Raw genomic sequence first — 23,554 nt, forward strand, 5'->3', positions numbered from 1 at the left:
GTTGGTGACTGAGTTTAGTAGTGTGTGAAAGAAGAAAGTTGAGAGTAGATGTGAATTAGAGCAAGATTTTTAGGTTCAGTAGGGTTGTGGGACAAGTTAATTGGGAGGTAAGTTTGAATGGGGAAAAACTGGAAGAAGTGAAGTGTTTTAGATATCTGAGAATTGACGTAACAGCAGATGGAACCATGGAAGCAGAAGTGGGTCACAGGGTAGGGGAGGGAGTGAAGGTTCTGGGAGTATTGAAGAATGTGTGGAAGGTGAGAATGTTATCTCAGAGAGCAAAAATGGGTATGTTTGATGGAATAGTGGTTCCAACAATGCTATGTGCTTGTGAGGCATGGGCTATAGATAGGGTTGTGCAGAGGAGGGTGGATGTGTTGGAAATAAAATGTTTGAGGACAATATATGATGTGAGATGGTTGGATCGAGTAAGTAATGAAAGGGTAAGAGAGATGTATGGTAATAAAAAGAGTGTGGTTGAGAGAGCAGAAGAGGATGTGTTGAAATGGTTCGGACACATTGAGAGAATGACTGGGGAAAGATTGACAAAGAAGATATATGTGTCAGAGGTAGAGGGAACGAGGAGAAGCGGGATACCAAATGAGAGGTGGAAGGATAGAGTGAAAAAGATTTTGAGCAACTGGGGCCTAAACATACAGGAGGGTGAAAGTTATGCAAGGAAACGATGTGGTATACCGAGGTCGACATGCTGTCACTGAATTGAACCAGGGCATGTGAAACGTCTGGGGTGAGCCATGGAAAGGTCTGTAGGGCTTGGATGTGGAAAGGGAGCTGTGGTTTGGTTGCATTACACATGACAGCTACAGACTGAGTATGAGCAAATGTGGCCTTTTTTTTTTTTTTATCTTGTTATTTTTTTTTTCCCTGGCTCTACCTTGCTGTAGGGGGCTATTTCCTGTGTGGTGGGGTAGTGACAGAAATGGATGAAGGCAGCAAGTATGAATATTTATGTGTGTATATATATATATATATTTTTTTTTTTTTTTTTTTTTTTATACTTTGTCGCTGTCTCCCGCGTTTGCGAGGTAGCGCAAGGAAACAGACGAAAGAAATGGCCCAACCCCCCCCCCCCCATACACATGTACATACACACGTCCACACACGCAAATATACATACCTACACAGCTTTCCATGGTTTACCCCAGACGCTTCACATGCCTTGATTCAATCCACTGACAGCACGTCAACCCCTGTATACCACACGACTCCAACTCACTCCACTCCCCGCCCCCCCCCCCCCCACCCCCCTGCATGCCCAGGCCCCGATCACACAAAATCCCCCCCACTCCACCCCCCCACCCCCAACCCGGTCCCCCCCCCCCCTCCTCGCTCCCTCCACCTCCGACACACACATATCCTCCTGGTCAACCTCTCCCCACTCACCCTCTCCACGCGCCCAAACCACCTCAGAACACCCTCCCCCCCCCGCTCCCCCAACCACGCTCCCCCCATTTCCACACATCTCTCTTACCCTTACGTTACTTACTCGATCAAACCACCTCACACCACACATTGTCCTCAAACATCTCATTTCCAGCACATCCATCCTCCTGCGCACATCTCTATCCATAGCCCACGCCTCGCAACCATACAACATTGTTGGAACCACTATTCCCTCAAACATACCCATTTTCGCTTTCCGAGATAATGTTCTCGACTTCCACACATTTTTCAAGGCTCCCAAAATTTTCGCCCCCTCCCCCACCCTATGATCCACTTCCGCTTCCATGGTTCCATCCGCTGACAGATCCACTCCCAGATATCTAAAACACTTCACTTCCTCCAGTTTTTCTCCATTCAAACTCACCTCCCAATTGACTTGACCCTCACCCCTACTGTACCTAATAACCTTGCTCTTATTCACATTTACTCTCAACTTTCTTCTTCCACACACTTTACCAAACTCAGTCACCAGCTTCTGCAGTTTCTCACATGAATCAGCCACCAGCGCTGTATCATCAGCGAACAACAACTGACTCACTTCCCAAGCTCTCTCATCCCCAACAGACTTCATACTTGCCCCTCTTTCCAGGACTCTTGCATTTACCTCCCTTACAACCCCATCCATAAACAAATTAAACAACCATGGAGACATCACACACCCCTGCCGCAAACCTACATTCACTGAGAACCAATCACTTTCCTCTCTTCCTACACGTACACATGCCTTACATCCTCGATAAAAACTTTTCACTGCTTCTAACAACTTGCCTCCCACACCATATATTCTTAATACCTTCCACAGAGCATCTCTATCAACTCTATCATATGCCTTCTCCAGATCCATAAATGCTACATACAAATCCATTTGCTTTTCTAAGTATTTCTCACATACATTCTTCAAAGCAAACACCTGATCCACACATCCTCTACCACTTCTGAAACCGCACTGCTCTTCCTCTTGCACCTTTCTCTTGACCTCCTGTCTCTTTCTTTTATACGTCTCCCACTCAACTGCATTTTTTCCCTGCAAAAATCGTCCAAATGCCTCTCTCTTCTCTTTCACTAATACTCTTACTTCTTCATCCCACCACTCACTACCCTTTCTAATCAACCCACCTCCCACTCTTCTCATGCCACAAGCATCTTTTGCGCAATCCATCACTGATTCCCTAAATACATCCCATTCCTCCCCCACTCCCCTTACTTCCATTGTTCTCACCTTTTTCCATTCTGTACTCAGTCTCTCCTGGTACTTCCTCACACAGGTCTCCTTCCCAAGCTCACTTACTCTCACCACCCTCTTCACCCCAACATTCACTCTTCTTTTCTGAAAACCCATACAAATCTTCACCTTAGCCTCCACAAGATAATGATCAGACATCCCTCCAGTTGCACCTCTCAGCACATTAACATCCAAAAGTCTCTCTCGCACGCCTGTCAATTAACACGTAATCCAATAACGCTCTCTGGCCATCTCTCCTACTTACATAAGTATACTTATGTATATCTCACTTTTTAAACCAGGTATTCCCAATCATCAGTCCTTTTTCAGCACATAAATCTACAAGCTCTTCACCATTTCCATTTACAACACTGAACACCCCATGTATACCAATTATTCCCTCAACTGCCACATTACTCACCTTTGCATTCAAATCACCCATCACTATAACCCGGTCTCGTGCATCAAAACCACTAACACACTCATTCAGCTGCTCCCAAAACACTTGCCTCTCATGATCTTTCTTCTCATGCCCAGGTGCATATGCACCAATAATCACCCACCTCTCTCCATCAACTTTCAGTTTTACCCATATTAATCGAGAATTTACTTTCTTACATTCTATCACATACTCCCACAACTCCTGTTTCAGGAGTATTGCTACTCCTTCCCTTGCTCTTGTCCTCTCACTAACCCCTGACTTTACTCCCCAGACATTCCCAAACCACTCTTCCCCTTTACCCTTGAGCTTCGTTTCACTCAGAGCCAAAACATCCAGGTTCCTTTCCTCAAACATACTACCTATCTCTCCTTTTTTCACATCTTGGTTACATCCACACACATTTAGGCACCCCACTCTGAGCCTTATTGCAGTGGAATTTATTAAAAAAGGGGGTGACTGTATTGTTGACTGGTTGGTAAGGTTATTTAATGTATGTATGACTCATGGTGAGGTGCCTGAGGATTGGCGGAATGCGTGCATAGTGCCATTGTACAAAGGCAAAGGGAATAAGAGTGAGTGCTCAAATTACAGAGGTATAAGTTTGTTGAGTATTCCTGGTAAATTATATGGGAGGGTATTGATTGAGAGGGTGAAGGCATGTACAGAGCATCAGATTGGGGAAGAGCAGTGTGGTTTCAGAAGTGGGAGAGGATGTGTGGATCAGGTGTTTGCTTTGAAGAATGTATGTGAGAAATACTTAGAAAAGCAAATGGATTTGTATGTAGCATTTATGGATCTGGAGAAGGCATATGATAGAGTTGATAGAGATGCTCTGTGGAAGGTATTAAGAATATATGGTGTGGGAGGAAAGTTGTTAGAAGCAGTGAAAAGTTTTTATCGAGGATGTAAGGCATGTGTACGTGTAGGAAGAGAGGAAAGTGATTGGTTCTCAGTGAATGTAGGTTTGCGGCAGGGGTGTGTGATGTCTCCATGGTTGTTTAATTTGTTTATGGATGGGGTTGTTAGGGAGGTAAATGCAAGAGTTTTGGAAAGAGGGGCAAGTATTAAGTCTGTTGGGGATGAGAGAGCTTGGGAAGTGAGTCAGTTGTTGTTCGCTGATGATACAGCGCTGGTGGCTGATTCATGTGAGAAACTGCAGAAGCTGGTGACTGAGTTTGGTAAAGTGTGTGGAAGAAGAAAGTTAAGAGTAAATGTGAATAAGAGCAAGGTTATTAGGTACAGTAGGGTTGAGGGTCAAGTCAATTGGGAGGTGAGTTTGAATGGAGAAAAACTGGAGGAAGTGAAGTGTTTTAGATATCTGGGAGTGGATCTGGCAGCGGATGGAACCATGGAAGCGGAAGTGGATCATAGGGTGGGGGAGGGGGCGAAAATTCTGGGAGCCTTGAAGAATGTGTGGAAGTCGAGAACATTATCTCGGAAAGCAAAATGGGTATGTTTGAAGGAATAGTGGTTCCAACAATGTTGTATGGTTGCGAGGCGTGGGCTATGGATAGAGTTGTGCGCAGGAGGATGGATGTGCTGGAAATGAGATGTTTGAGAACAATGTGTGGTGTGAGGTGGTTTGATCGAGTGAGTAACGTAAGGGTAAGAGAGATGTGTGGAAATAAAAACAGCGTGGTTGAGAGAGCAGAAGAGGGTGTTTTGAAATGGTTTGGGCACATGGAGAGAATGAGTGAGGAAAGATTGACCAAGAGGATATATGTGTCGGAGATGGAAGGAACGAGGAGAAGAGGGAGACCAAATTGGAGGTGGAAAGATGGAGTGAAAAAGATTTCGAGTGATCAGGGCCTGAACATGCAGGAGGGTGAAAGGAGGGCAAGGAATAGAGTGAATTGGAGCGATGTGGTATACCGGGGTTGACGTGCTGTCAGTGGATTGAATCAAGGCATGTGAAGCGTCTGGGGTAAACCATGGAAAGATGTGTAGGTATGTATATTTGCGTGTGTGGACGTATGTATATACATGTGTATGGGGGTGGGTTGGGCCATTTCTTTCGTCTGTTTCCTTGCGCTACCTCGCAAACGTGGGAGACAGCGACAAAGTATAATAATAATAATAATAATAATAATATATATATATATATATATTTATATATTTATTTCTCACATACATTCTTCAAAGCAAACACCTGATCCACACATCCTCTACCACTTCTGAAACCACACTGCTCTTCCCCAATCTGATGCTCTGTACATGCCTTCACCCTCTCAATCAATACCCTCCCATATAATTTACCAGGAATACTCAACAAACTTATACCTCTGTAATTTGAGCACTCACTCTTATCCCCTTTGCCTTTGTACAATGGCACTATGCACGCATTCCGCCAATCCTCAGGCACCTCACCATGAGTCATACATACATTAAATAACCTTACCAACCAGTCAACAATACAGTCACCCCCTTTTTTAATAAATTCCACTGCAATACCATCCAAACCCGCTGCCTTGCCGGCTTTCATCTTCTGCAAAGCTTTCACTACCTCTTCTCTGTTTACCAAATCATTTTCCCTAACCCTCTCACTTTGCACACCACCTCGACCAAAACACCCTATATCTGCCACTCTATCATCAAACACATTCAACAAACCTTCAAAATACTCACTCCATCTCCTTCTCACATCACCACTACTTGTTATCACCTCCCCACTTGCGCCCTTCACCGAAGTTCCCATTTGCTCCCTTGTCTTACGCACTTTATGTACCTCCTTCCAGAACATCTTTTTATTCTCCCTAAAATTTAATGATACTCTCTCACCCCATTGATATTTATATGTGTGTGTATGGGCATTTATGTATATATATGTGTATATGAGTGGTTGGGCCATTTTCATCTGTTTTCTTGTGCTGCCTCGCTGATGGGGGAAACAGCAGTTAGATATGATATAATGATATCTATATATACACATGATAGAGATGCTTTGTGGAAGGTATTAAGAATGGCCCAATCCACCCACATCCGCATGGATATACATAAATGCACATATAGACTCTCATTCTCTAGCTGTCATAAGTAATGCACAGAAACCATAGCTCCTTATCCACATCCAGGACCCACAGACCTTTCCATGGCTTTTCCCAGATGTTTCACATGCTGTGGTTCAGTCCATTGATAGGACATCGACCCCAGTATACCACATCATTCCAATTCACTTTTATCCATGCATGCCTTTCAACCTTTAGTATGGGTTTTTGGAAAAGAGGAAACATTATCAGTGAGAAGAAAGAGAGAGTAAATGGTTTCAAATGAAGCTTGGTCTGTGGTAAGGATATGTGATGTCACCATGGTTGTTCAGTTTGTTTATGAATGGGGTGGTAAGGGAGGTAAAGTGAGAGTCTTGGAGAGAGGAGCAATTATGCAGTTTGTTAGGGATGAAAGATTCTGATAAGTGAGTCAGTTGTTTGCTGATGATACACCACTGATGGCAGATTTGGGAAACTTGTCAAAGTTGTGACCAAGCTTGGAAGTAAATGTGGATAAAAGCAAATTTATTAGGTTTACCAGGATAAGGGCAGTTTAGTTGGAAATTAAGGAAAATTTGGCTGTGGCATAAGCATCAGCATAAACTGTGATACTTCACTCTTCCTTGTGTAAAGGGCAACTGAATTTAGTATGTTCAGCAAAGGCATCCAGCAAACTCATATAACCAACCCAGAACTTAGCCTTGGAATTTCAGCAGGAAATCTCAATTTGTGAATACATGGTTGGCATTGTTACCCAGACACTGAATATATATGGGTGGAGTGGTTGAAAGGTTTAGGGAATTCCACATGTTCCAAGCCATATTTTTCTTCTTAGATGGATCCACACATATCATCACTTTCCCCTTTGTGAGTCTTGGCCTTAAGCAAACATACAGCTTTCATTGGAAAGCTAGATAATTTGTTCAAGTCCCATAAATGCTAATTTTCATTCTTCTGTTGACAGGAGGAAGATGAAGCCCTCAGTCCAGCGGACATTCAGTCCAACTGCCTACGGCAGTTCTCGAGCACTGACTTCATCATGGAGCCTGGCATATTTTCAACACTTAAAAAAGGTCAGCCAGGTCAACTTAAAGGCTTTCTTCACATACAGATTCCCGTAGCTTGTTTCTGTATATTTTAATTACATTTACATGCCATCTTCATTACTTTGCATTCATTTCATTTTTATCTTTGTATTTATTTCACTTATATTTGCTATGGCCAATTCTCATGCTACTTATGTATGCTGTAATGATTAAAGACAAAGTCAACCAAGACAGCATAACATCCTCAGAGGTTCTTGTATGCTGATTGACATGGTGATAAAGGAAATTCTCATCCGTATATTCTAGGACCTTGTCTTTCTCAACTTAGGAGCAAAGTAACCCAAATAGAGTTTACCACCTGCAGGGATAGTGCTTGATATGGAGAAACACACTGGGTCCTAAGAATGGCAAACCCATGCCCTCGATATCACCATTAATTTTCATATAGAAAATATGAACTGATTTATTTAGCTTACTGTATAATTTTATGTAAAATCTACTCACATACCCTGTACTTTTATTTATTTGATTTTAAATTTCTATCGTGAATATGCATTTTTTCCTTTTGACTGAGGTTATTTTTAACCATAGTGTCTTATTGATAGTCTTAAATTTTCATTATGAACCATAGATTGTCATAATCAATAGTGTTATAAAAAGACTTGGATTTCTACTAGGGATGAGATTCTTATTACTAGTTCAAATTGTCATTCACAACTCTTGATTAAAATGATCCATCCAGTTACCAAAACTGATTAAGAAACCATATGGGTTCAGAACCTGCAGGCATTATATGAAAATCCTAGTTGTTTTTCCTTTTTCAGATACTTCCAAGCTGAATCAAAAGGAGGATTTAAAAGGAAGTTGGAGAGGGTATTTTGAAGAAATGATGAGTGTGGCTAGTGGCATGCCTGTTTGCAGAGAGTGAAGAGGAGTTGCAGAAGGATGTAGGTGTTTTATAATGTGTGTAAGCTTAGGAGATTGAAGGTAAATGCAAGTAAAAGTAAAGTATGGTGTTTGAAGGGAAACGAAGTGAAAGTATAGATTTTGTAGAACCATGTAGTGTGAAAAAAGAAAGTGTACTAAATTGTGATGAGGATATGAGGAGAAAAGACTGGAAGAAGTGAGAAAATTTAAGTATCTGGGAGCTCTCTTGAGTAAGTGTGGTGATATGGAAGGAGTGATAAGGGAGAGAGCAGTGCAGGGTTGAAGTGTCATTGGGTCCCTTAATAGAATAGTGAAGGGTAAAGGTGTAAGTATGAAAGTGAAGTGAGGATTAAGAGACAGCATAGACCTCCCAGCCCTGACCTCTACAGCCAAAACATGAACGTGGAGTGAGGCACAGAGGGCCCTGATTCAATCCACTGAAAGCACGTCAACCCCGGTATACCACATCGATCCAATTCACTCTATTCCTTGCCCTCCTTTCACCCTCCTGCATGTTCAGGCCCCAATCACACAAAATCTTTTTCACTCCATCTTTCCACCTCCAATTTGGTCTCCTACTTCTCCTCTTTCCCTCCACCTCCAACACATATATCCTCTTGGTCAATCTTTCCTCACTCATTCTCTCCATGTGCCCAAACCATTTCAAAACACCCTCTTCTGCTCTCTCAACCATGCTCTTTTTATTTCCACACATCTCTCTTACCCTTATGTTACTTACTCGATCAAACCACCTCACACCACACATTGTCCTCAAACATCTCATTTCCAGCACATCCACCCTCCTGCGCACAACTCTATCCATATCCCACGCCTCGCAACCATACAAAATTGTTGGAACCACTATTCCTTCAAACATAACCATTTTTGCTTTCTGAGATAATGTTCTCGACTTCCACACATTATTCAAGGCTCCCAGGATTTTCTCCCCCTCCCCCACCCTATGATCCACTTCCGCTTCCATGGGTCCATCCGCTGCCAGATCCACTCCCAGATATCTAAAACACTTTACTTCCTCCAGGTTTTCTCCATTCAAACTTACCTCCCAATTGACCTGACCCTCAACCCTACTGCACTTAATAACCTTGCTCTTATTCACATTTAACTTTCTTCTTTCACCCACTTTACCAAACTCAGTCATCAGCTTGTGCAGTTTCTCACATGAATCAGCCACCAGCACTGTATCATCAGCGAACAGCAACTGACTCACTTCCCAAGCTCTCTCATCCCCAACAGACTTCATACTTGTCCCTCTTTCCAAAACTCTTGCATTCACCTCCCTAACAACCCCATCCATAAACAAACAACCATGGAGACATCACACACCCCTGCCGCAAACCTACATTCACTGAGAACCAATCACTTTCCTCTCTTCCTACACGTACACATGCCTTACATCCTTGATAAAAACTTTTCACCTCTTCTAACAACTTGCCTCCCACACCATATATTCTTAATACCTTCCACAGAGCGTCTCTATTAACTCTATCATATGCCTTCTCCAGATCCATATATGCTACATACAAATCCATTTGCTTTTCTAAGTATTTCTCACATACATTCTTCAAAGCAAACACCTGATCCACACATCCTCTACCACTTCTGAAACCACACTGCTCTTCCCCAATCTGATGCTCTGTACATGCCTTCACCCTCTCAATGAATACCCTCCCATATAATTTACCAGGAATACTCAACAAACTTATACCTATATATATATATATATATATATATATATATATATATATATATATATATATAGCAAAAGGGTCACTGCTTATTACCATTTGTAAGCTACCGAGGCTGATTATACAGTGGATTACAAAGAAGTGTAAGGATCCTGAACATAGCTGTGCACGGTGTGGTCTTAGACTTTGTTGCTGTTGCCTTTGGTGCTTTGAACACTTCCTTAAATACATGAACCACAATGCTTACACCGTCACAGCTACCAGAGGGACTGCATTCTGCACCTCTGCCAAAATTGCTTGGCGTGTGGTGCTAACTAACATGCTGCAGGTGGCCACAGTGAACAGTGTTGGTGACTTGACACTGTTCTTGGCCAAAGTAGCTGTGACAGGAATTGTATGCTGCATCGCTCTCCCAGTGCTGCATGCTGACCCCACTCTTCACCTCTATGCTATACCACTTATTGTTACAGCTGTGTTTGCATTCTTCATTACACATTGTGTCTTTTCTGTCTATGAGATGGCAGTTGATACATTGTTCTTGTGCTTCTCTGATGACTACAACACATATGACACTACAGATGGTCGGGAATTGGTTGCTGACAAAGAACTGTATGAGTTTATGGTCAAACATGAGGACATTGACAGGAAAAATTCTCGAAAATCTCGAAGACGAGACCCACCTGAAACAATCAGGTTTAAAGAAGGAACTGTTTAAGTGTGATTTACTTAAAGTGGTGTTTGCTTCATCAGACATTATTTGAAATTAAATTTCCTTAACTGGATATATAATGCATATCCAGGAGCAGCATACTGTTTTGTTTTGTTTTTTCTTTTTACAGTATACATCCAGAAGTGTAGATATAAAAGGGCATAGCAGGATGTGGTACCAAAGTATTATCTTATTTATTAAGATTATTGTTTTGATAGTTCTTATTCCTAGGTCTGGGGAATATCTGGAAGACAGAAGCAAAAGATATTACTGCCTTTTTTTTTGGTTTAGCGAATCAAAATTTGTAATGAAATATTTTATTTAGATCCCTGCATAAGCATTGGTACCTTAATGATCTGAATTTTATCTGAGGTGTCTTATTGAGATACCATAGCCCATCTGTATTGAGAGAAGAAATTTCTATGCTTGTTGCAGTCGAGCACACTTGCCTTTTTCACTACTAGTACAGGAGGACAGGTCATATTACTGAGAATTTATGATATTGATCACAATATTTCTTAGTTATTTTGTAACTCTGTAAATATTTTAGGTCTGTGATCTATGAAATGTGATATATATTTTTTTTTTTTTTTTTTTTTTTATACTTTGTCGCTGTCTCCCGCGTTTGCGAGGTAGCGCAAGGAAACAGACGAAAGAAATGGCCCAACCCCCCCCCCATACACATGTACATACACACGTCCACACACGCAAATATACATACCTACACAGCTTTCCATGGTTTACCCCAGACGCTTCACATGCCTTGCTTCAATCCACTGACAGCACGTCAACCCCTGTATACCACATGACACCAATTCACTCTATTTCTTGCCCTCCTTTCACCCTCCTGCATGTTCAGGCCCCGATCACACAAAATCCTTTTCACTCCATCTTTCCACCTCCAATTTGGTCTCCCTCTTCTCCTCGTTCCCTCCACCTCCGACACATATATCCTCTTGGTCAATCTCTCCTCACTCATTCTCTCCATGTGCCCAAACCATTTCAAAACACCCTCTTCTGCTCTCTCAACCACGCTCTTTTTATTTCCACACATCTCTCTTACCCTTAAGTTACTTACTCGATCAAACCACCTCACACCACACATTGTCCTCAAACATCTCATTTCCAGCACATCCATCCTCCTCCGCACAACTCTATCCATAGTCCACGCCTCGCAACCATACAACATTGTTGGAACCAATATTCCTTCAAACATACACATTTTTGCTTTCCGAGATAATGTTCTCGACTTCCACACATTCTTCAAGGCTCCTAGGATTTTCGCCCCCTCCCCCACCCTATGATCCACTTCCGCTTCCATGGTTCCATCTGCTGCCAGATCCACTCCCAGATATCTAAAACACTTTACTTCCTCCAGTTTTTCTCCATTCAAACTTACCTCCCAATTGACTTGACCCTCAACCCTACTGTACCTAATTACCTTGCTCTTATTCACATTTACTCTTAACTTTCTTCTTTCACACACTTTACCAAACTCAGTCACCAGCTTCTGCAGTTTCTCACATGAATCAGCCACCAGCGCTGTATCATCAGCGAACAACAACTGACTCACTTCCCAAGCTCTCTCATCCCCAACAGACTTCATACTTGCCACTCTTTCCAAAACTCTTGCATTCACCTCCCTAAAAACCCCATCCATAAACAAATTAAACAACCATGGAGACATCACACACCCCTGCCACAAACCTACATTCACTGAGAACCAATCACTTTCCTCTCTTCCTACACGTACACATGCCTTACATCCTCGATAAAAACTTTTCACTGCTTCTAACAACTTGCCTCCCACACCATATATTCTTAATACCTTCCACAGAGTATCTCTCTCTCTCTCTCTATATATATATATGTATATATATATATATATATATATATATATATATATATATGTATATATATATATATATATATATATATATATATATATATATATATATATATATATATATATATATATGAAGTCTGTTGGGGATGAGAGAGCTTGGGAAGTGAGTCAGTTGTTGTTCGCTGATGATACAGCGCTGGTGGCTGATTCATGTGAGAAACTGCAGAAGCTGGTGACTGAGTTTGGTAAAGTGTGTGGAAGAAGAAAGTTAAGAGTAAATGTGAATAAGAGCAAGGTTATTAGGTACAGTAGGGTTGAGGGTCAAATCAATTGGGAGGTGAGTTTGAATGGAGAAAAACTGGAGGAAGTGAAGTGTTTTAGATATCTGGGAGTGGATCTGGCAGCGGATGGAACCATGGAAGTGGAAGTGGATCATAGGGTGGGGGAGGGGGTGAAAATTCTGGGGGCCTTGAAGAATGTGTGGAAGTCGAGAACATTATCTCGGAAAGCAAAAATGGGTATGTTTGAAGGAATAGTGGTTCCAACAATGCTGTATGGTTGCGAGGCGTGGGCTATGGATAGAGCTGTGCGCAGGAGGATGGATGTGCTGGAAATGAGATGTTTGAGGACAATGTGTGGTGTGAGGTGGTTTGATCGAGTAAGTAACGTAAGGGTAAGAGAGATGTGTGGAAATAAAAAGAGCGTGGTTGAGAGAGCAGAAGAGGGTGTTTTGAAATGGTTTGGGCACATGGAGAGAATGAGTGAAGAAAGATTGACCAAGAGGATATATGTGTTGGAGGTGGAGGGAACGAGGAGAAGAGGGAGACCAAATTGGAGGTGGAAAGATGGAGTGAAAAAGATTTTGTGTGATCAGGGCCTGAACATGCAGGAGGGTGAAAGGAGGGCAAGGAATAGAAACTACTTTAATCTGTTACTCCTTCCAGTGACCTTGAGTCATTCTCCGTGCCTCATTCTGTAGAGTAAATATTTGTGGTTAGTTTTAGTGGAAACAAGTATGCTTTCAGCCCATATGCAGCTTCTTAATTTGCTTAAGCTGGCTGTTAAGCAAAGACATACAGTAAGTTATCATCTCACTATTGTTTTTTAGTTTTTCTCAGAAAATTTTTCCATCGGCAAATATAGGCTGTCTCCAATTTTTAGGTTAGAATGTCTGGAATATTAAGTCAAATTCTTCAATGATGGTTTTCTTGTCACAGGTGCAAGGATAAATGATGTACAGGCCATGGTAGAAAACCACCTTAAACTTATGATCTTGAAGACATTTGACCCCAAAAAAGCTGATACAATCTTTACAGAGGAGGGAGATGTAAGTGTAACATCAACTGTGTTTATTGTGGAAGATTATTTACATACATTGATTTGAGATTTCATTTGTCTCTTTGTACTATGCTAGGATTTGTTTAATCAGAACTGATGTTATATTCCAAGTACAAACTTGGTTTAGTCTAATATTAGAAATTCCTCCAGCTTGATAGCATGTATCAAGAAACTGAACAGTTACTTGGACTCTTTCTGGTTCATCTGAAAACCAGAAACAGAAACTTGTTCATGCGATTGGCCTCTCTAACTCTATCTCTGAAGCCTGTTCCTTCCAGGAACTCCTGTCAAGGGGATGGCCATGGCAAGAGTATCCTTGTCCATACATGCCTCTCTCTCTCTCTCTCTCATACACCATTCCATATGTTCTTCCTCCATATCTCTCCCTCCAGTACTATTCCACTTTGTTTCCCCATGTTACTGGTGGTCATACCAACCCCTTTAATTGTACTATCATACACTCTCGTTGTAAACACCCAGCCTTGCATTCTTTCCACTAAACCAAACTCCCTCAAAGTATTATTATGTTTCACTCAATTTATTTCCCATACATTCCCTGCCTTACCAAATCTCTCATACACCTCTTCAATAGTTCATTTCCACTGCCTGGATTTTTGCACTCTGTGACTCATTCCATGTTCATATTTCAGTTACATAGGTCAAAGACTGGAGGACTATGCTGTCCCTTAATCCTTTCTTCGCTTCCTTATGTTTTCCTCTACTCATCATTATTGTATTAAGGGACTCAATGACTCCTTACCCTGTACTGCTCTCTCCCTTATCTATCCTTCCATCTCTCTCTCTCTCTCTCTCTCTCTCTCTCTCTCTCTCTCTCTCTCTCTCTCTCTCTCTCTCTCTCTCTCTCTTATGTATTACAGAGTTTAGTACACTTTTTTCTTTCACTCTGTAGGACTCTGCAAAATCTTTATTTTCACTCTTTCTTTTCAAATACAGTTATTTTACTTTTACTTGCATATACCTTCAGTCATCTACACTTACATACATCATAAAAGACATTTACAACCTTCTGCAAACAGGATTGTCATGAGCCTCATAAGTCACCTCCACACTCCGTCTCTGCACTCCCTTTTTCTAGTTTTCCTCTCATCCTTCTTATTACTCCCACTGCATATATGTTAAAATGCCAAGGTGACATCATGCAGCCCTGCCCCACACCCATCAAAACTTTCATATAGCTCTCCATCCACTGTTAAACATGCATTTGCTACTCAGTAAAAGGCTTTCATATCATCCAGCAGTTATCCCCCAACCCCATATATCGTTAAGACATTCCATAAAGCATTCCACTCATTTCTTGTCATATTCTTTCTCCAGATCCTTAGAAGCTGCATACTGCTTTTAAAATATGCACCACAAAAATCTGGTCCACAAATCCCCTGTCATTCGTAAAATTCCCTTGCTCGTCGCTTACTCTGCATTCAGTCATTTTCATCACTCTGTCAATCAAATCTTGCATGCTCCTTTTCTGGTATATTTGCAAGACTTACTCCCCTACAATTGCTACATACGTCTTAGCACTTTTTCACTTTGTCCTCATACAAAATTTCATTTGCCACTAAATTTGTAAAAGTCCTATGTATTCCCACATCTCTTTAGCAGATAATCAAACTTTTTAGTGCTGGAGGGACATATGATTAGCCTTTTGAAGCTCAAGGCTACTTCTTTTTTACTGAAAGTTTTGTGGCTGTGAGGATGATAATATAGTATGAAGTTATACTAAGATGGAACTACCTTATTTGCTTACAGGCACCAGGATGGTTGACGGAACTCATTGAACACAGTACATGGCGTTCAGTTGTGTATCAGTTGGCAGAGGAGTTCCCAGAGTGTCTGATGCTTAACTTCACTATTAAGGTAAATTTTACCTAATGGTCACGTAACATATTAAAGTGAGATATCCCTGTTAGACTCGTGTGAAAAAAGACAGCCTGGAATGAATATTTGACATAGCCAAACTGAATATTACGTACAGTATACTGAGTATAGTGCTTTGGATAATTGGAAATTGACATTGTGGTGGGTGGAACAGTGCAAAATGATGAACAGGCATGAAAAACCATGTAGGTATGGTAGATAGGTAGGAAGATAGTTTGGTAAGTACATAGTTCAATTGGTAGATAGATAGATTATTCTAAAGGATAGGGGAAAATGCTCCCCATATATCTTCTGCATTTGTAGGTGTCCAAGAGAAGCATGAGAAGGAGGCTGGAAAGTCTCCTCTGCAGTATGATTACATTCCAAAAGAAGGAATAAAAGAAGGGGTCTGGTCATGCTATTTCCCCAAAGGCGGAGTTGTCTGTTTTTAATGCTACCTCGCTAAAGTGGGAAATAATGAAAAATAGTGAAAGAAGATAGAGAAGTGCACAGATTAGATATACAGATAGATAAATAGTTAAGTGGACAAGTAAAAGAGCATTTTATGTACACTTAATGATAGAGGGGTCATAATCTTGCTGTCTGAAAATTTTTGTATTGTATGAAAAGAATCCAATCATTCATGTTATGTATACAGAATGTATGTATTTGCAGTTAATCTCAGATGCAGGCTTCCAAGGGGAGATCACCAGCATATCAACAGCAGCACAACAAATTGAGGTTTTCTCAAGAATTCTAAAGACATCAACTTCAAATTTCCTTCAGTCACCAGAGGATACTAGACACAAGGCTGTTGTCGAATTTGCTGTGAGTTTTTCCGGAATCTCTTGATAATTATACCTTTTGGGCAAATTTAAAACTCTCAAACAAATTTAGGTAAAACGCTCAAACAGATTTAGGTAGAGTCCACACTTAGAGATACTGGAATCAGACCCACTTTTTTTTAGATACTAGTATGTTAAAAACTACTGTACTAGAATCTTGTATATAACAAATTTCTGCTAATTGATCATAAAATCTCTCGTTTACCTCTAGTGTCTATTTGGGAGCCTGTGAGCTAGTCTTTCTGCTATTTATTATGTGATTTATCTTTAATTTTACTAAAATTATGTTGACATTCTCACTGGCTACATTTTTTACTAAGATTCAAATGACCTTAACAAAGAGCAGGACACTAATGCCTACTTTGTTTCCACTGTCCCTTTGACATGGAGTTTACCCAGATATTGAATATTTGGTGAGGAAATCTCTATTGCTGATTGCTGATATCTAACCAAGGTATGGAAATGATAGGCATATCATAATCTCTTTCTAATGCTATTGTCACTAACTCTGGAGATTCTATTTTGTTTACACCAAGTGTTCATATACGATATTTTTAGATGAAAGTGAGACTTCTTTGAAAAGGTACTTACACGGGGGAATGGATCTGACTCTTATGTGATACACTGAGCAGGAATCTCGCTGATTACCATAATACAACACACTGAACCAGGGTCTCACTTACTGGTGACTCTTGCATGACATACACACATAACTGGGCCTTCCTGAGCTATCTGGTGATGGCATAATGGCATCCCAATTTGCCTTTGTACGTGTCTCTTTGAGCAGGACCTGTATGTACTTCATTTGTTCTTTATGTGCATAGTGTCAACATACATGCATATGATCTTTAATGGTATTTATTTATTTATTTTGCTTTGTTGCTGTCTCCCGCGTTTGCGAGGTAGCGCAAGGAAACAGACAAAAGAAATGGCCCAACCCACCCCCATACACATGTATATACATACACGTCCACACACGCAAATATACATACCTATACAACTCAATGTACACATATATATACACACACAGACACATACATATATACCCATGCACACAATTCACACTGTCTGCCTTTATTCATTCCCATCGCCACCTCGCCACACATGGAATACCGTCCCCCTCCCCCTCATGTGTGCGAGGTAGCACTAGGAAAAGACAACAAAGGCCCCATTCATTCACATTCAGTCTCTAGCTGTCATGCAATAATGCCCGAAACCACAGCTCCCTTTCCACATCCAGGCCCCACACAACTTTCCATGGTTTACCCCAGACGCTTCACATGCCCTGATTCAATCCACTGACAGCATGTCAACCCCGGTATACCACATCGATCCAATTCACTCTATTGCTTGCCCGCCTTTCACCCTCCTGCATGTTCAGGCCCCGATCACTCAAAATCTTTTTCACTCCATCTTTCCACCTCCAATTTGGTCTCCCACTTCTCCTCGTTCCCTCCACCTCCGACACATGTATCCTCTTGGTCAATCTTTCCTCACTCATTCTCTCCATGTGCCCAAACCATTTCAAAATGGTATGAAATGGTATAAAAGTTGAAGAAAATCAGTTAGAAGAAAGTAGATATCTAGTAGTGTGCACTAAATAACTCGACTGACAACATGTCTGAAGCCACTGAAAAAGAGACCTCTGTGTACCTACTCCAGCCTATGCTTATTGGTAATGATGATAATAGTAATAATAGAGAGCTTGTCTTGATAGTTTGACTGCTCTTCATATTAGGGTTATTCAGCAGACCTTAGTGTTTACATTTTAGAGTTTCTTGATATATTTTTATTGGCTCATTTCCAGTTCCATATGGTGGATCACTTTCATACAGCTGCTATAAGTCACTTATACATCCTCAATCTGTACCCTGCTTCATTTTGTTTATTTCTCCTCTAAAACAGTGCACTATTTCTGTGATGTTAATTATGCTAATTTTCTTTAAACTAATACAGTTTACAGTAACTTAAAAATTTGGTAGAATTAGAAAGTTATGAGCACGTCTTGTATAATGAATATCTGTACTATGACTATGTAATAATGTTCTACAGAAAATGGTGTGTCATGGTCAGCATACGTACATATATGCTCAAGTGATGCTGCAGATTCTATCTCAGGAAGCAAAAGGTGGCAACAACATTCGACGCTTACAGCAGGAAATAACTAAATATGCCATCAACAAGTTAGTATTAGCTACTTTGCCAACATTTTTCTTTCAGAGTTGTATATTTTTTGGAAGGTGTCTGGTACTGGGAACAGGTTTCTAGTGCTGTGATATCAAATTACAGTTCATAAACATGTGTGTCATATAAAATTGATGAGTCGGAAATGTAGTCGACTGCAGGAAGGGAATGAGATATGGTGTAAGATGGGCATTTAATGAATTTTTGGTACCATTTTCCCTTGGAAGCAATACTGTAAATGAAGTATATACTTTTCAGAAAGACTTTATTCTCCTTACACCATTTTGTCCATTCTTAGATCTATTTTATGTGAATTGTTGACACCAAATCACAATCATAGCTATACCTATGTATCACCCAATTTTCCCCTTCCTCATTATTTCCCTGTCTTGATGAATTATTAGACGTAACTGGGGTTTTCATTCTTCTCGTGTATGCTTCATGCACTAGGCAACTATTTTACATACAATGCTTTTAAACCACCTCACTTAGATTAGGTCTTATGTTTTAAGTGCTGCTGTAAGATCCCAGACTTGAGTATACAGCGCTGCATTACTGTATAATTGTTTTATTTAATGCTGGTATAAGCGAAAAATTATAGATATTGTGGCTTACTCTTTTAGAAAAAACTTATTTTACAGAAAGAGTTTGATTTGTACAAAATTATTGAAATAGATTGTTTTGAATTTAAAGCATATGATGTCTTATTTCTGAGTACACTTTTCTGGCTGTTCACCATACATTATGAATTATAGATTATCCTTGGGTGCCTCTTAAAATCTGAATCTTATCAAAGAAATTTCTCCCTTCTGTTGATATATTTATAGAAGTGGACTGTTTTTTTCCGAGTCTTTTTATTAAAGCTAGGTTTTATCAAGTGTGATCTGTAGAGGAAATGTATCTTTGCTGATATGGAATTTTTTTTTTGCATAAAGTATGTCATTCTTTACTTTGTTTGGACTTGAATTAGAGAAGACACTCTATGTTTATTTTACTGATGTTGAGAGTGTAGGTAAGAAAATAGATTTGGAATTTTTTATGGATTTGATTTAATTAATTTTGCTGATGTAGTAATTATTTATTATTTATTCATCTATCTATCAATATCTCTGATGTCTGTTCCAACTGGAACTCCCTCAGTGGGATGGCCATGGCAATAGAGTCTCCATAACCTGTGAAATCAAGTGCCAATTCTTAGCCTCTTGTGCCTCACCCTTAACAGGTCACTGGTAGAGGGCTACTCTAGCGCAGTGTTTGCATAGGTTCCTACCTAATGTTTTTACTGACTGCTTTCACCTAATGCTGTGTCCTAATGTTCCTGCCTACTTCTTTTAATGTTTCTTCCTAAAGGGTTTGTCTTACCAGGATTTTAGACTACCTTGTCAATATCTCTGATGCCCATTTCTTCTGGGAACTCCTATCAAGGGGATGGCTTTGACAAAAGCCTCCAGCTATATCCATGTCCTTTCATGCTTCCATCGCATCCCTGAAAGATTATGATCATGCCCCACAATTGAATTTTGCCTGTGTTTTTGAAGAGCCAAATCTACCCATTCTAGACAATAATTTGAATCATTCTGTGACTTATTTGCAGAAGTCAACCTTTTGAGTATTCAAAGCTAAACATTTCATAAGATTTTGCTCTCCTCTTGTTGATTGGCGTGACACTTCATTTTAATAAGTGTCTCCACTGTTTGTGTATGTTACAGAGAGTATGTATTTTTTCTAGACATTCCTTCACTTAGACACATATGAAATGTGCAATATGTTGGTTTCAATTACCCAACACATAGCATACCCCCACTGGATTGTTGTTCTTGGTGTATGCTTAATAAGCATACCCCCATTGGATTGTTGTTCTTGGTGTATGGCTTAATATGTTGGAAGTGAAAGCAGATGTCATGCTTTTATCTAAGCTTGGCAATACCCCCCATCATTTTGAGGGAAACTGCTGGTTGTCATTGACAGGCAACTCTGTATTGATTGCTTATTCTTGATAAGCTCAAATACCAATAAGGTAGTTTCATTTCCTGTCTGGTCAGAAAAAATGCAGTCTTAAGTTAGTGATTTGTTTTCAGTTTGTTTGATGTCTTGCTCTCTATTCCGACAAGTTGTGAATGGGAAGTGTTTCCAGAATCTCTGGTTCCCATCTCATCTTTCTTAGTGCTACTTAACTATTTCTCATTCTTGTACTTCAGTGTATTTTTAAGGATACAGTAATATTAGAAAGAAATTTTACATGTTTAAACAGTGTGAGAAGCTTGTTTCATGATATCTTTTAAAGATAGACGAGAAAAGACATGGAATGATATTATCTCTTGTATTTGAATTTGAATATTTGAAAGCGAGAGTACCTGAGAAGGGGTTTTAGGAGTGGGAGATTTTATCAAGAAAGAAATTTGATCATGCAGAAGTAAGTACGTAGTAGAGGAAGGACAATAAAGGAACGTTCAGAATCTATTAATTTACAGCATACAAAGGGTCAGGAAGGTAAATTAAAGGTGGAACTTGAAGAATGTTAACATAGTATCTTTATGTGAAGTGGTATGTATATGGAGGAAAACAGGGAATAGACAGAAATAGGATGTACAAAAATGACCTTATGTAGATGAACTACTTGGGTGACTGGGATGAGTGAAACATGCACATAACTTCTTTTTTAATGACCTCTGCTGTAGATGTGGTAGACGGTGTATGTGATAATTAAATTCATGGAACACCAGAAAAGGGAAACATGTAGGACACCTGTGGCTGACATTATTAGTCATACATATGGAGGTCTTTATGTTGTCAAACAATTGCTCCATCATCTTATGAATGGCATTCTTAATTTGCATGTGATAATTATATGTATAATATTATGTATATTTTATATGAAATTGTTTTATGAATTAATGTAAACATGAGAGGCTTCTTTCTTTAGCCCAAAATATTCATTATGTTTTCTGGTCTTGATAAGGAATTTAGTTTGAGAGGAGTACTCAATTTAGTGAAAAAATGGGAATTGGAAAGTGGGAAATTAGTTGTAATGCTGTGTTTGTCTTGAATTAATGTTTTTGTTTTCAGGGATTGCATTGCTTCCCTACATAAAGTCAAAGTGCATGCTTTTGGATTAGTGAAAATCTTAGATTTTGTCATACTTGCTTACTGTTTCTTGTATAGTGAAGTAGCATCAGGAACTGATGAAAAAGACCCTCATTTGTTCACATCCACTCTTTATCTGTCATGTATATGTGCTGAGTAAATTTAGAATTTTAGCATCTACAGAGGTGCCTTAAGGCTTATGGTCATGTATCAAAGGTTATGTTGTGAGCCAAAGCATCTCCATCTTTTTTCTTTCCTGGGTTGGTTGTCCTGCGAGCTAATGAGAATCTTTGATCTCTGGAGGGGTTTGAAGCCTCCAACACCCCTCATTCCAGTAAGGAATGACCACCCTAAGAGTGGTCATAGCAGTGATAGATAATGTTTATAAACTGTTTAAATGTCATGGAAAGCTAACATGTATATAATAATCCATTATATATTCCAGGCCTAAGAGCACAGAAGAGTTAGGGATAGTGCCTTACAACTTCACTTTAATTCCTCATGGTAGCTTTTGGACCTTGCATTGGTATGTAACACAGAAAACACTTGCAACAACTAGGCAGGTTGTTTTCCAAGTCTAATGCATCTACTGTGTGAAGAGTTGGGGATTTTTAGATATGTAGAACTGGCACTATTCATGTTTTGGGGAATTCATTGTTTGTATTCCCTGTAGATTGTGCCAGCAAATAGAGAATGCCTTTACTCTTGTCAGGGGCAAGGCATTGATATACTGTGGTGATGTACCAGGTTTGTCTTGGAAGGAGCACACATGCTCCTTTTTCATGGTTTCTACCAGGTATGAAAGAATTGACCCGCGGTGGTCCTTTCACGTAGGTAGCAGTTGGTAGGCAGCCACTGACCAGAGAGGTATGTTACGGGCATTACCCACCTGGATATTAGGAGGGTTAGGAACGGCTGCATAGTGAGCCAGCACTACAGTAGTTGTCAAGCTGCTTTCCTCTGACCTAGGTAGCTGTCTTTTCTTTCTGCCTCCCTCATGTGTGAACTACTGGCATTCTGTCCAGAGACATAAAATCTTTCCCTGTCACACATTATACTTGACAACACTTAACAAACTCACACAACTCACCCTTTGTAAGTCTAGATTTTCCTAAAGTGAGTGCTGTGCACTAACCCTGCCTTTTGGCAAAATGTTAGGAGCATTAGATAGTAATAGTATTTAAGAACATCAGACAGGAGCATTAGTAGTAGTAGAAGCATTAGTTGTAGGTTGGAACCTAAGGTAGGAGCCTCAAGAAATGCTGCACTAGAGTTACCCTCTGCCAGTGGACTGTTGAGGTTGGGGTGAAAGGCTAAGAAAAGGTACTGGAGTTCACCAGTAATGGATATAAGGTTGGGATATTGAAAGGCTAAGAAATGGTACTGAAGTTCACCAGTTATGGAGACTTTTGCCAGGGCCACCCCTTGAGGGAGTTCTTGTAGGGAATGGGCATCAGAGTTATAGATAGATAGATGGGCAAATGAGAGTTGGGGTGAGAGAGTATCATTAAATTTTAGGTAGAATAAAAAGATGTTCTGGAAGGAGGTAAATAAAGTGCGTAAGACAAGGGAGCAAATGGGAACTTCAGTGAAGGGCGCAAATGGGGAGGTGATAACAAGTAGTGGTGATGTGAGAAGGAGATGGAGTGAGTATTTTGAAGGTTTGTTGAATGTGTTTGATGATAGAGTGGCAGATATAGGGTGTTTTGGTCGAGGTGGTGTGCAAAGTGAGAGGGTTAGGGAAAATGATTTGGTAAACAGAGAAGAGGTAGTAAAAGCTTTGCGGAAGATGAAAGCCGGCAAGGCAGCAGGTTTGGATGGTATTGCAGTGGAATTTATTAAAAAAGGGGGTGACTGTATTGTTGACTGGTTGGTAAGGTTA

At 40.3% G+C, this 23,554-nt stretch overlaps 1 protein-coding gene across 19 annotated transcripts in view; it reads left to right on the forward strand.

Moving 5' to 3' along the window:
• The window catches only part of LOC139762983 (negative elongation factor D-like), a 275,049-nt gene that overhangs the window by 173,724 nt on the left and 77,771 nt on the right, over nt 1-23,554 (forward strand). For 16 of the 19 annotated variants that reach the window (XR_011715931.1, XR_011715932.1, XR_011715936.1 and 13 more), the window contains 5 exons: nt 7,077-7,185; nt 13,564-13,673; nt 15,452-15,559; nt 16,235-16,387; nt 18,457-18,587. Coding sequence is in view for 3 of the 19 variants with exons in the window: in XM_071688473.1 (XP_071544574.1) it covers nt 7,077-7,185; nt 13,564-13,673; nt 15,452-15,559; nt 16,235-16,387; nt 18,457-18,587 (611 nt within the window). In the remaining 16 variants the exon portion in view is untranslated. The other 3 variants (XR_011715940.1, XR_011715941.1, XR_011715939.1) reach the window with 3 other exon arrangements.

This window comes from Panulirus ornatus, chromosome 45, assembly GCF_036320965.1.
Source record: "Panulirus ornatus isolate Po-2019 chromosome 45, ASM3632096v1, whole genome shotgun sequence".
Lineage (NCBI taxonomy): Eukaryota > Metazoa > Arthropoda > Malacostraca > Decapoda > Palinuridae > Panulirus > Panulirus ornatus.